Genomic DNA, 12,013 nt, shown 5'->3' with positions numbered 1-12,013 from the left:
AATTTGGATTTCAGGGGGCAGCTGGGTGGCTCAGTGGATTGAGAGCCAGGCCTAGAGACGGGAGGTCCTGGGTTAAAATCTGGCCTCAGACACTTCCCAGCTGTGTGACCCTGGACAAGTCACTTGACCCCTATTGCCTAGCCCTTACCACTCTTCTGCCTTGGAGCCAATACACAGTATTGACTCCAAGACAGAAGGTAAGGGTTTAAAAAAAAAATTTGGATTTCAAAATTTTTTAAAATAAATGCTAAACATTTACATATAATTAGGAAAAATACAATATTTTTAAAATGTAAAACCAAGTAATACCAAGAAGTTAGCGTTCAAGGGGATGGGTAAAGGCTTCTTGCAGAAGGTGGGGTTTTAGCTGAGACTTGCAGGAGGCCAGGAACGCCGGAAGGCAGAGGTGAGGAGGGAGAGAATTCCTGGCATGCAGTGATAAAGCCACTGGATTGCAGACTACCTAGAGCAAGGGAGAAGGGGGCTGGGTTCTCTAGAGCTTGGCATGCCAGCCAGCACTTAGTATTCGCCCCTGGAGGCATACACAGGGGTTTACTGAGTAGGGGGTGACTCGGTCAGACCTGTTGTTCTCAGGACAATCGCTCTGACAGCCCAGTGCCGAGGCCCTAGAGCAGGATGAAGGAACTACGAAGAGCTCGTTGGTGCCAAGAGGGCTGGCTCCGGAGCCCTAGTTCTGGGGAGGCGCAGCTGCTGGATCGCCGTCACTTGGGAGATTTGGAGCTTCAGTGGGGTCTAAAGCGATGCAGCGTACGCGCTACGTCCAACACAGATGTGACGTGCGTGACGTGACGTGACGTGACGAGCCCCCAGGAGCCCAGCAGCGCCGCTGGGCCACCCCGGGGCAGATGAAAGCGCCATGTCAGTGCTGCGTGCCCACCGAGAGGGACGGACGTACAGACTGAGAGTGACTGAAACAGCTCTGGGCAGGGAGTCTCAGCACCGCAAATAGGGCCCTGGGGCTGCGGGCTCTGCTTTCTTGATCTTCGTGTGGTACATGGTACACAGTTGGCGCTTAATAAAGTCCTATCCATAAAACCGGACAATCAGCGGTTTCCTCCCAAACTCCCAGCGCTATCCTCTCATCCCTTCTTCCGAGGATCTGCTGCGGGTCCGCCTCCTATCCCGGGTTAGGTGTGTGTCCGGCCTCAGCGAGCATTCGCAGAGCTAAGAACGCCGGACCGCTTTAGTTGGGACACCGGGCAGCCGCACCGGAAGTGCTCTAGGGGAGCCGGAAGTTCCCATTTGAGGCGATGGCGGCCCCCTGAGCGGCATCTGGAGCCTGAGCCCAAGTCCTAGCCGTAGCGGTGAGGCCGGGGGTGGGGCACCAGTGAGGAGCGGTGGGGGGAGGGGAGATGGGCTGCGCTTCCTACCCCCACCCCCACCCGTAGCCTCAGGGGCTGGAAGGATGGGGTAGTTCTGGGAGTGGCGGCTCCGCCCTCTGCTCCGGCTGCCCTGGTCACATTCGCACCCAGGCCCCGCGCGCCCAGCCGGGCTCTTTCCGCCCGAAGCTCCTCGGGGGCTTCTCGTCCCAGCGGGGAGCTTTTGTGGCTGGCCGTGGGTTCTAATGCGGCTCTGCCCCTCGGACGGCCTGCCCTCTCCTGGCCTCAGTTTCCTCATCTGTTCATTGCAGGGTTTGGACTCCCGGTCCCCCTCCAGCCTCCAGCACTGATTATGTGCCGCGGGGTCGGGGTTGCGGGGTCGGGGTTGGGGGCCGAGGTCTCGGGGTGGGAAGGATCAAGGGGAAGGGGGGGGGCTGGGATCACGGGGAGGGTAGGGGTGCCCCTCCCCACACAGCTCCACCTCTCTACAGAGGGGAAGACTGAGGCACGGACTGGCGGCCCAGAGCTGACCCCCCCCCCTTTCCCGCAGAAGTTGGGCAGCATCGGGAAGATGAAGACGGTGCTAATGGTGGCTGAGAAGCCCTCCTTGGCGCAGTCCATCGCCAAGATCCTGTCCCGAGGTGAGGCAGCGAGGCAAGGAACCTGAGGGGCTCCTGCTGCCTTCTCCTGGTTCCCCAGCCCCCCTCTGCCCATCCCCCCTCGCCCGGGGCTTTTTCTTGGGGAGCCCTCTCCTTTCCTCCTGCAGCACCCCAGTGCTTCTCTGGGCTTTCTCCCGTTATCTCGCCTGTTCTAGCCGGGCCCAGCCTCCTGGGTGCCCAGCACCCAGAGCCCATCTTGGCCCAGGCCCAGGGCCTGGGGAGGGTTTGCTGCAGCTTTTGTTTTCTTCTGTAGCTTCCACCCCTGGGCGGGGCCCTTTCATCCCAGGGCTGAGGGGACAAAGGATGCCTTCTCGCTGCCCTTGGTGGCAGCAGCCCAGCAGCCACTGCGGAGAGGAGGAAGGTGCTGCCACCCAGGCTCCTCCTTGCCTCCAAGCCTTTCTCCAGACACTGAGCTGCCTGGCAGCTGCCCACCTTCTGGCCATTCCTCTTCTGGATTTGGAAAGAGCAGGGGATGACTCTGCCCGCAAGTACTGAATCAGGCCCAGCCCAGAGATCTTGGTGTCTCAGCACAGCTGGAAGAAGGGGCAGATCTAGGGGTTCCTCTCAGCTCTAGCTTGCTCTGATATTGGGCCTCAGTTTCCTGATCCACCAAGGGCGGGGGTTGGGACAAGCGTTTCTCATCTTGTTTTTTCGTTTTTTAAACCCTTTCTTTCTGTCTTAGAATCAAGCATGCATATTGGAGCAGCAAAGGCTCTAAAATGGGAGTTGTGACTGGCCTCAGGTCATACAGCTAGGAAGTATTTAAGGCTAGATTTGAACCCAGGACCTCTTCTCTACCTAGCTGCCCCATGAGACTGTTTTGTAAACCCGTTGTTTATCCTGAGAAGGGGTCCCAAGGCCCTCTAGATGGACAGCCCAAGGTCCAGGACTAGCTAGCCTTGACACGAAGCTTCTGAGACTCTGGGGCTTTCGACGTCTCGTACCCTGTTCCTGTAAGGTGGACTCAAACATCCAGCTGCTTGGTCAGTCAAGGTTCTGGACGGTGAGCAGCACAGGGGCCCTTAGCAGCAGCCAGTGTCCTCCCTCCTGCTAACTGTTTTGTCCTCCCAGGGAACATGTCCTCACACAAGGGGCTGAATGGAGCCTGCTCAGTCCACGAGTACAGCGGCTCCTTCAGTGGGCAGACTGTCCGCTTCAAGATGACGTCTGTCTGCGGCCACGTCATGACCCTGGATTTCACCGGTGAGGCTCCTTCAACGCGTCTGACCTGTGGTTGGTGCTCAAGAAATTCAGGGTTGGGTGAGAGGAGCTCCCAGGCAGCAAGGGACACACCAGGGAGGCTAGGAGAGGCAGGATGAACGCAAGGTCCCCCAAGGCTTCCTGGAAGAAGCCTCCTCAGAGCTTTGCCAGAGGGTGGTGTGAGCAGAGGGGCAAAGAGGAAAGCAGAACTAAGAATCCTCCAAGGGAGCTGTGTGTGGTCAGAGGGCTGGGGACTGAGCAGGCCAGGCCTCGTCTGTGAGTGCCTCTGAGCAAGGGAGTGATCCCTCAGGACTTTATGGGGCCCTTTTTAAGCGCCAGCTGAGCCTCTTGGTGCCAGGATGGGCCCTGCCCACTTGGGCTTAGTTTGATGGCCCTGGGGAGGGAGCAGCCTGTTTAAGACCCTGAATGACATTCTGAAAACCCTCTTTGGGAAGCCTGTCTGTTTGCCCTGGGGGGTGTAACCTGTGGGTTTCTGCCCTTTGAGACTTTGTGCTTGTGTGACCACCTGGGTGGGGAAGGGGGAATCTGTGATCTCAGCTCTCTACTGGAACCAGGGCTCTGGGCATGAGGCTCTGCAGTTAGCCAAGCCAGGCACAGACAGTGCAGGGGTGACCCTGAGAATGACATAGCCCTTCAAGAAGAGGAAGCACTCTTGTGCCTGGTTTGTCATGCGAATGGCTTTGCTGAAGTCCCACCACTCCAGGTGCAGGGCTCTTTTGTGTCCCCACATTTATGGGTACCCAAAGATCCACCTCCCCTTGGAGACCAGCTTTGGTTAACTTTTGGCCTGAATGATTTTATTTTAACCCTTACTTCATCTTAGAATCAGTAGTGAGTATTGGTGCCAAGGCAGAAGAGTGGTAAGGACTGGGCAAGAGGGGTAATGACTTGCTCAGGGTCTCACACCAGATTTCAACCTTCCATTTCCAGGCTGATTCTATCCACTCAGCCACCTAGCTGCCCCCATTGTTATTAGCTACCATTTATGTAGCACTTTAACGTTTGCAAAGAGCCTTAGGAATATCTCATTTAATCCTCACAACAATCCTGGGAGGCTGTTTTTATCCCCACTTTATAGTTGAGGAAACTTAAGCAGAAAGAGATGAAATGTTTTGTCCAGGGCCACATAGCTAGGAAGTGTCTAAGGCTGCATTTGAACTCAGGGCTTCTAGTTCCAACATTCTGTGATCATTCTAAATTGTTGTGTGACCTTGGACAAGTTCCCTCCCCTCTCTGGGCCTCAGGCTTTAACCCTCTACCATTTCGGGGTTCAATTAAATGATAATAATGATAGCTTACCTTTAAGGGGTACCTTCCCATTTATAGAGGACTCTTTTCCAAGTGCTAGAATTATTATTATTCTGAAGCTCAAAGAGATGAAGTGAGTTGCCCAAGGTCACCCAGTTAGTAGGTGATGGAGCCAAGGTCTCTCTTTTCCTCTCCTCTACTTCCCTCTGATTGGTGAGCACCTACCTGTTGGGAGCACTGTTGGGGAGACAGAGATGTTTAGAGCCAGCCTCTTGGCCTTTGTCTTTCTCAAGTGGCCTAGCACAAGGGATTGTTTTCCCCAAGGGCTGATGGTTGTCCATAGGAGGACCTGGGCAGATGGGTTCACAGTTCTCTCCAAACCCCAAGCCTGGAGTGTCTCATTTGGCAGTATTTTGGCTTTCAGGGAAGTATAACCACTGGGACAGAGTGGACCCAGCAGAGCTCTTTAGCAAAGCTCCCACTGAGAAGAAGGAAGCCAACCCAAAGTTGAGTATGGTGAAGTTCTTGCAGGTATGGTATGGCGGAGTGGCTGTTATTGTTGTGGGGGATGACCCTGAGAGCTGTCATGTCTGTGCTGATTTCATCATGGGGGGCTGGCTGATAGTCACGGGCATCTCTGTTTTTCCACTGAGGTAGGGAGTGCTTTTCATCTCATATGAGGAAGCTGAGGCTCTGGGTGAAGACAGGTTCCCTGGGTCTCCTGGCTACTTATGGTAGCCAAGCTGGCTTGGATCCCAGGTGGCACACTGACAGAGGCAGTGGGGTTGAGCTCCTGGGCCAGGGCATTCTAGGGGAGGCTGAAGCCCTTGGCTGGACCCCACAACAAGCTGGCATGTTGCCTACCCCTCAGAGCACCCTTCTTGTCAGCTACAAGCTTGCCAGCCTTGAGCCATCCATGTGAGCAGGAGTGCCTGCCCCTTTGTCTAGGACTAGAGCCAAAGCCAGCCCAGGTAGAAACATTTGATGTTTCTTTGGTTTCAGAGAAATCTCAGAGATGTCTGGTTTTCCCGGTAGGTGGAGGGAAGAGGCTGTGACTACATAGTACTCTGGCTGGACTGCGACAAAGAGGGGGAGAACATCTGTTTTGAGGTGAGTATCCCTGGGCTAATCTCAGTAGTCCTTGGCAGTAGAGGCTGCAGCTGGCGGGATTGGTTGCTTCCAAAGTGTTCAGAACACAAGTGCTCTTCAAGGCTAGGACAACCATGGTTCTTATTTGTTGACCAACCACCTATAAAACTGATGCCCAGAAAGGAGGAAGGAGAGGGGCTCCAACCTGCAAACTGTTAAATTTATTTGTGGTTGGACTTGGAATATTTATATAGGTGGTCGCCAGGGATTTCATTTCTAAATCCCAAAATGAATTACTAAATTAAATGGAATTTATGGTAGTTTATTTACAATATTTACAATAGAAGGAAGATATTAAGGAACGAGGGAGAGAGAGAAAACTCTGGCTTCTTCTGATATCAGTTAGAATTTCTAAGCCCCAGCCAGGGGAAGAAAGTCTCAAGATGATGGGCCTTTCTCAGAGGTTTACACCTCCGAGAAAAGCAGGGTCACTAAATCAGCCTTTTACTCAAATGGAAAGAAGTCTGGGTATCTGTCTTCCAGTCTCTCCTCTGAGTCAGAGCCTCCATCCAACTTGAAACTCAAATTGAAAATCTCCTCTTCTGGCCTTTTGTTGTCTTTTTAAAGAATCTTTTTCTCTTGTGTCACCTCCCCTAAATTTCACGTTTACCAATCACAGCAGATGCTCCTCTCCAGGACTGCCCACTCTTTAGTTCTCACCTTCTTTGATTAGATTATATCTTTTTGGGTTACTTCACATCTTTTTGTGGTTAAAATGGGTAGATGTCCTTAAAATACTGCGTTATCACTTTTTTTTTGTAGGTTAAAATCTAAAAATAGATTATGGATTATCATTCTAGCTTCACTATAAAGGAAGAGCTAAGTACCTTCATTGTTACCATCAGGAGATAGCCAAATCTAATCTTCACAAAACCCAAGCTTATTTGTCTTCCACAAGGAAAGCTAGCAGCAAAGATGGAGCTTAGAGGAAGGCAGATTTCCATTATTAGGAAACATTTCTTAGTGCCTGCTAGGAGCCAGAAATACAAAGAAAGGCAAAAGGCAGTCCCTGCCCTCAAGGAACCCCTAGTCTAATGGTAATAGCATGCCAAAAGCCATGTGCACCTGAACTAACTGGCTAGAGAAATTGGAGCTGAAGCTTCCAGATACCTTAGAGCTGTAAGGATAGAGGTTCATGGCTAAATTCTTCTCTCTCCCTTTTAGAGACAACTTTTACATTTTCCCTTATCCCTTATCCCTTATCCCTCTATCCTTACGGAGCTATTCCAGAATGGAAGGGGCTACTTTGAAGGTAGTGAGTTCTCCATCAACACTGAGAGTGTTCAGCCAGGAGCTTGCTGGGGATGCCATAGGAGAAAGAACCTGGCAGGTCTGGGCTCGATGAGATGGCCAAGAGCCTGTAATTCTCTTTTAAGTGCCTGCCTATTACTTCCCTCTAGGGCCTTGGGTCTGATGATGGGGAAGAGGCCCCTAGCCCTGTGCCTCCCTTTACTTCATCCCTTCTCTCCTAAGCCCCATCACTAAGCCCACACTGACCTCTGTCCAAAGTGACCAGCAGTCTCTCTTTTTAGAAAACTAACTTTTTATTGATGATTTTTTTTGACACCAGAATTTCTCCCAGAATCCATCTTCTTCCCCCTTCAGTGAACCCTCCTAGATAACAACCAGAATTTTTTGAAGACCAAAAAAAAAAAGGAAAAAAAAAGGAAAAATCAGCATAACTGACCAATTCATCCAAAATGTCTGGAAATCAGTACAGTGTACAACCCTCGTGGCCCTCCTGCTCTGCCAGGGGCCTGGGCTCAGTGTCTGCTCCTCTGGAAGCAGGCCTACTCCTTACAATTTGTCAGCAATCACTGTTGCTTTTTTTTGTGGCGGTTTTTTCTGTGATATTCTTAAAATAGTGGCATCGTGACTTTCTCCATCATGGTTTTGATATGTCTCTGGTCGGCATAAGAAACTCAGTGGGAATTTTGGGAGGGATTTTGCAGAGGCCACAGACAATAGGCGAAGGCCAGTGGACAATAGAGAGGAAGTTTAGAAATATCAAATGCATTAAATAGGTGGAGAGTATTTTATCTTTTAATAATTTAATATCTTTTAATACTGCCAGTATACATGGCTTCTTTTCTTTTAAGTTAAAATAAACACAAAGTTAAAGTTTGCAAAGAACGTCAAAGCCAGCAAGATGACATGCAGAGGCTGGAAATGTCAGGAGAGCTTAAGAAGTTTAGAAACTCGCAAATGCACCTACGAGACCCTAAACAGCCCATAAAAGAGGAAGGAACGATTTAGGCCTCTTCTCTGGGCCTAGGCCAAAAGGTTTGGTGTGGATTTTTCAGGTGCCATGCCCCTAACCCTGCCATGTGGAAGGGACGCCTACGGGTCATTTTCTGGGCTTGGCTGGCCTCACTCTGCATTGATTTGTGGAGATCTTGCTTTTCTCTGTGTTCATCTTTTTGGAAGGTGCAGGAACATTCCATTACATTCATGTACCGCAATTTCTTTACCCTTTCCTTGGTCTGTGGGCATCAGTGACAGAAAAGCTCTGCCTTAGGTATTTCGGGGTATGTGGGGCCTTTCTTCTTATCAGTGGCCTTCTTGCGGTGAACCTATTAATGGGCACTCTGGGTCGAAGGATAGAGACCTTTCAGTCACTTTATTAGCAGGAATCCAAATTGCTTTCCAGAATGGTTGTACCATTTCGCAGCTGCACCAACAATGCACTGGTGTCCCTTTCATTCCACAGCCCTTCAACATTACCTATTCCCATTCTTTGTCATCTTGGGTTATTTTGAGTCATTCTCTCTTAGATTTGGAGTAGCTTTTTGTGTGGGTAATCAGTGATCTTGCTGTTTTTTTTAACCCTTACCTTCTATCTTAGAATCAATACCAAGTATCGATTCCAAGGCAGAAGAGTGGTAAGGAATAGATAACAAGGGTTAAGTGACTTGCCCAGGGTCACCCAGCTAGGAAGAGTCTGAACTCAGATTCAAACCCAGGACCTCTCAGTAGCATCGGAGTCTTCCTCAATGCTTTCTTCTCCCTGGGTCTCCATGACCTCGCTCTTTCTTCCCCTCAGATGGACTCTTCACTTGATGTTCTCATTGGCTCGCCAGGGTTCAGTGTTCGCCTCTTTGCAGATGATTCTCAGATCGAAATCTTCAGCCTTGGTCCCTCGAGCTCCCATCCTCAGCTTCCTTTAAGACGTTGTGAACTAGATGCCCCCAAGAGGGGCCACACTCGCCATTCCGTCCAAAACCAAATTCTTTATTTTCTCCTCCCATCTTCCGAATTTCTCTTTTGAAATCAAAGCAGACCATCCTTCCGGCAGACCAGGTTTGTAACGGCAGGGCCGTTCTCAAGTGCCTCAGGACTCTCACCCTTTATGGCCAGGCCCTTCTGTTCTGGGCCCATAACGAATGTTACGAAATGCGTGTTCACTTGGCTTGGCATTCCCCAGGCATCCCCTTCTCTCCCTTCCACGTGGCTCCCGTCACCTCTCCCCTTCTTGGGCACGTTGCCCACGCTCCGCCTGCCCCAGTCCAGTAGACCCTGGCGTCTCCCCACCATCTCCAGGATTGCGCCTGAAGTCCTGGCTTTGGCGCCTCAAGCTTTTCACACCAACCCTGTCTGTCTCTCCTTGGTCTGGCTGTTGTGGTCTACTTGCCAGAGATGCAGTGCTCCTCCTGCTCCCCAAATGCCTGCGGTGTGCTCTCTCCTTCCTCCCCTTTTTACTTCCTTGGCTTCCTCTGCACCTCGGCTCAAAGCCCACCTTCTCCACCGTTGGCGCGTCCTCTTCCTCGGGTTCTTTGGCCTCTACTTGATGCATCGTCCTCGGGTCTCCCCTTTGAAGCCTGAGATGAGGGTGGGTTTGTCCTTGGTGCTCAGCATCGTGTCCAGGACAGAGCAGGATGAGAAAACGCTCTTTGATTGGCTGAGCAGTCCGAGGAGGCTGTTCCCTTGGCGCTCTCACTGCCAAGGGGGAGATGAAACAAGTGTGCAGATGAGCGGCCTGGGGAGGCTCAGGAAGAGTCCCAGGAACAAATGGAAGGAATCACTTCAAGCTTTGGGGGCTGAGCAGGCTTCCTGATGGAGATGGCTCCTGGCTTGGTTACCGGAGGGAAGCATGGGAATGGGATCATAGGTTCCAGGCCAGGGATCCAGCCCAGGGGAGAGCACTGAGTACCTGGAAGCATGAAGGGAGCAATGGGGAGGAAGGCTGGCCAGGTAACTCATTCCCAGAGTGTCACTAGGCCTTCAGGGAAGAGAAGCTGAGCTGTTAACCTGGAAACAGTAGGGAGCTCTTGAAGGTTCTGTGCAGGGGTCAGACCTACACATTTGGACGATGACTTACTGGTCTGCTGAGAAGAGTCATTTTCCTGGGGGGTGATTAGTGTTCCTCTTCTGTTGGGGCCCAGGGAGAATGCTCTGGGATAAATAGAAACTTCTAAGCAAGCAGCTCAGTGGATAGAGAGCTGGGCCTGGAGTTCAAATCCAACTTGAGGTACTTCCTAGCTTTGTGATCTTGGGCAAGTCATTTCACACTACCTTGTTCTCTCTACTGTAGGATACGATGAGATCGTAGTCATTCAAAAGCATTTAGCACAGTGCCAGGCACCTAGTAGGCACCAGGTAAATGCTTGTTCCCTTACCCCACAGAGCTGCCCAGATCACTGTTCTCGTTCCTAGCTCTTGGCGGAAGCCTCATTAGCCAGCCGAGGCCTGATTCTGATGACCTGCGAGGCCCAGCTGTGCCTCTCTCTCCCCATCACGTAGGTCCTTGACGCTGTTCTGCCTGTCATGAACAAGCCTCGGGGCACCGAGAAGACCGTGTTCAGAGCACGCTTCAGCTCCATCACAGACACAGACATCTGTAACGCCATGAGCCGCCTGGGCGAGCCTGACCACAACGAGGCCCTCTCCGTGGATGCCCGGCAAGAGCTGGACCTTCGGATTGGCTGCGCTTTTACCAGGTGCCTGTCGGGGATGACGAGTTTGGCCTATTCTGGCCAGCTAGTCCCTTCTTCTGGCACGCTCTGGCTTTCCCAGCTGGGCTGGGCTGACCTGACCCGTGGTGGGCAGACGCCATCCTTGGGGTTTTCTCTGTCTGCAGCCAACCGTTCCAGGCCTGAACAATGGCTCCTTTCTCACCCAGGAGTCGGTTTTCAGATATGGCATTAAAGGGCCAGCAGGAGTCCTGGGCCTTCTCCTTAGGAAGGAAAAATCCCTACTCAGTGCTGACTGCCAAATCTCCCTTTTGTTCGGGGATCCGATGTGGAGGTTGGGCTTGGCTCATTATTTCGGATTCTTTCTCTTTGGCTGGCATTTTTCACCACTTGTGGTGTTGCCCTCAATGCGCTTGGAAGGCCTCCCCAGGCTGGGGTCCTCGTTTCCTGCCAAGAGGTTTTCCTCGGTCATCCCTCGCCCCCAGACCCATCGTTTGCTCCTTGGAGGGGCCCCTGTGTGGTGCTGAAAGGAGCCGGGGGTCTTGGGCCTGGGTGCTGGCAGCCTCTTTCACTACGTAGCTTCTTTGGCCTTCTTTAGCTCTCCCATGACAGCGTTGAGAGGAGCATGCTCAGGAAGCCAGCAGGCACGGTAGAAACGGGGTCTGTCGTTGTCATTATCACGATTAAGGTCCCCGTAGCTAGTGATGTAGCTCCTGTCCTCCTCCTTGTCGCCCCCAGTGCGGAGAACTTGGCATGGATTTAGTAAACAAGTCAGGAGACCTACAGACAGACCACCGGCGTCCTCTTGCTTCTGTGTCTCTCTGTCCTGTTGTCACGGCCTCGCCTCCTCCAAGGTGCCAAGAGCTGGCTCCAAGTGTGGGGTGTTTGTCTGCTAGTGACAGAGGGCTAAGCCACAGCACCCACAGAGGGCACCCGACTAAAGCTTGGAGGCCACGGGCTGCTCTGCGGCAAGGGCAGCTACCCTGCCCAGATGAGGGCTTTTTTGAAGACTAGAGGCCTTAGGGATCATTATTTTAGAGGTGAAACACACGCTGCCCTTGGATCCCCGCCTTGGAGTGGCCTCGGGGCACCTTCCCCTGCACCCTATTGGCTTCAGGAGTGGATGAAGGGCCCTCCAGCGTTTCTCTTTCTCTCCTTAGGTTTCAGACCAAGTATTTCCAGGGGAAATATGGCAATTTAGACAGCTCGCTCATCTCCTTTGGGCCATGTCAAACACCCACCCTGGGCTTCTGTGTGGAAAGACACGACAAGATCCAGTCCTTCAAGCCCGAGCTGTACTGGGTGCTCCAGGCCAAGGTTTGTCGTTTCTGCTGTGCCCACTTTTCTGGAGAGGCTCATGAGTCAGGGCCCCGGGCTTGTTCATCTTCTCAGTTTTCATTTCAGCTGGGGGTTTGGCGCTTCTGATCCCCCAATAACAGCATTTTTCCTGCATGCTGCCAAAATGCCAGCCAGGTGCTCTTCTGGG

At 52.1% G+C, this 12,013-nt stretch overlaps 1 protein-coding gene across 4 annotated transcripts in view; it reads left to right on the top strand.

Annotated features, from left to right (window-relative positions):
* The first annotated feature begins 633 nt into the window (after positions 1-633).
* TOP3B (DNA topoisomerase III beta) overlaps positions 634-12,013 on the top strand; it is a 30,056-nt gene continuing 18,676 nt past the window's right edge. Inside the window, exons 1-7 of one of the 4 annotated variants that reach the window (XM_007490398.3) lie at positions 645-1,325; positions 1,832-1,981; positions 3,071-3,202; positions 4,893-4,999; positions 5,504-5,578; positions 10,358-10,554; positions 11,688-11,844. In XM_007490398.3, the coding sequence (XP_007490460.2) occupies positions 1,912-1,981; positions 3,071-3,202; positions 4,893-4,999; positions 5,504-5,578; positions 10,358-10,554; positions 11,688-11,844 (738 nt within the window). In that variant the 5' untranslated portion in view covers positions 645-1,325; positions 1,832-1,911. Of the gene's footprint in view, positions 1,326-1,831; positions 1,982-2,681; positions 2,983-3,070; positions 3,203-4,892; positions 5,000-5,503; positions 5,579-10,357; positions 10,555-11,687; positions 11,845-12,013 lie in introns of those variants that run through there. The other 3 variants (XM_001363833.4, XM_056821337.1, XM_016432507.2) reach the window with 3 other exon arrangements.

This window comes from Monodelphis domestica, chromosome 3 (assembly GCF_027887165.1).
Source record: "Monodelphis domestica isolate mMonDom1 chromosome 3, mMonDom1.pri, whole genome shotgun sequence".
Taxonomy (NCBI): Eukaryota; Metazoa; Chordata; class Mammalia; order Didelphimorphia; family Didelphidae; genus Monodelphis; species Monodelphis domestica.
Note: the sequence above shows the minus strand (reverse complement) of the source record. Positions and strands in the feature narration are given on the sequence as shown.